Genomic DNA, 1,456 nt, shown 5'->3' with positions numbered 1-1,456 from the left:
CCCCCGCCGTCCCCCTGCCCGCCGTTCTGCCCCATTATTCCATCACATGACCACTAAAGGGTTAAGGATAATACCTACCAAATCTGCTGTGGTCTTGCCTGGTTCCCTGGATAGTACCATTGGGGAAGATTTCTAAATGAAATCCAGTCCTGCAGTATAGCTGCCTCCGCCTGAGGATCCCCTTTAAATGGTCCAAGTCCGTGACCGCTGGCCCCCTGGGTAGCCCACCTGCCTCAGACTGACCCAGGTGGTCACTTAACAAAACCGGACTATCCACCGGCAAAACGGGCACATTCCCAAAGGGTACTGCATCCTGCACACCGAAATAGTTCCCAACTTCACCTAAGGGAGCCATCAGAAGATTCTGCTTTTAGAGAATAAGAATAAACAATAATGATGGTGCCAAACCCAGGAGATATAAGATTAGGTATATTCCACTCCTCTCCCCTCCCTAGCGCAGTTACAGAGAAAATGTTCTTTCTTCAATCCATTAAATGCATAAATAAAAGTAATATTCTGTTTTGACTGGTACAGGTTCAAGGTCAAACCAGTTAGTCTAAGAAACCACCACTTTATACTCACACACTGACATATTTATAAACATATAGATGTGTATATCTATATAAATGCATATATCCCCAGCTCTTAGCAAGCAATACGGTCTTCAGCCCATCCAACTGTAATAAAGAAAAAAATCCGTAGTTTCTCCATTTGGTTTAAGATAAGAATGACCATAGCAACTTAAATACCTAGGCGTTATAGGGATTTTTTTTTTTTTTAAGATGCACAGGCTACGTCAGGATTTATGGATTCTGACTCCAGAAAGGCATGCGCTGTTTTTACTCTATAACAGACTGCATACATCAGCATGAATCCTGCAAAGGGGGAGGGGGGAAATCTCACGTTGTTGGCTGAGATAAATCCAAAAAAAAAAAAAAAAAAAACCAAAAAAACACCACCAAGGAAAAAAGAAATAAGGGAAAAAAAAAAAACTTTTGACGTCCAAATCTATTATCCAGAATTCTCAGGAGGCTCAGCAGATGTCCACTGGTTTGGGATTTTTGACGATCCACAAGCAAAGCAGCAACATACAAGTGCTTGTGCCTTTCTTGGCTGGCTCGAAACAGGTGTTGCTTCTGCAGGGCTCCCTGTGAAATGTTGTACTCCAGCACTGAGCTGCAGCTCTTGACTGTGGATCTCCATCCAGCAGGCAGAGTGGCGCAGGAAGAGGCATTGGGCTGGGTTTAAGGTAGTCCTGGTTGCTGCTGGAAGGATTCTCCGCGGTCCTAGCGCTCCGCCCTACCTGCTGCAATACAGAGCCGCCCCCAAGGCCCGGCGCGGCGCCGAGCGGCTCTTACTGCTCTGCGGCAGCGCGGCGCAGGCGGCCAAATAAATAAATAAGCGGGCGAAACTTCGGGGGAGGAAAAAAAGCGGCGCGGTGCTAAATATAAACACA

The 1,456-nt window shown here is 46.2% G+C and overlaps 1 protein-coding gene across 1 annotated transcript in view; it reads right to left on the bottom strand.

The window, feature by feature from the left end:
- FGF9 (fibroblast growth factor 9) overlaps positions 1-355 on the bottom strand; it is a 27,606-nt gene extending 27,251 nt beyond the window's left edge. The window contains exon 1 of the mRNA XM_009644883.2: positions 79-355. Within this exon, the coding sequence (XP_009643178.1) occupies positions 79-355 (277 nt within the window). The remainder of the gene's footprint in view (positions 1-78) is intronic.
- Positions 356-1,456: the final 1,101 nt, after the last annotated feature.

Source organism: Egretta garzetta, unplaced genomic scaffold (genome assembly GCF_000687185.1).
Source record: "Egretta garzetta isolate BGI_Z169 unplaced genomic scaffold, ASM68718v1 scaffold98, whole genome shotgun sequence".
NCBI classification, from domain to species: Eukaryota; Metazoa; Chordata; class Aves; order Pelecaniformes; family Ardeidae; genus Egretta; species Egretta garzetta.
Note: the sequence above shows the minus strand (reverse complement) of the source record. Positions and strands in the feature narration are given on the sequence as shown.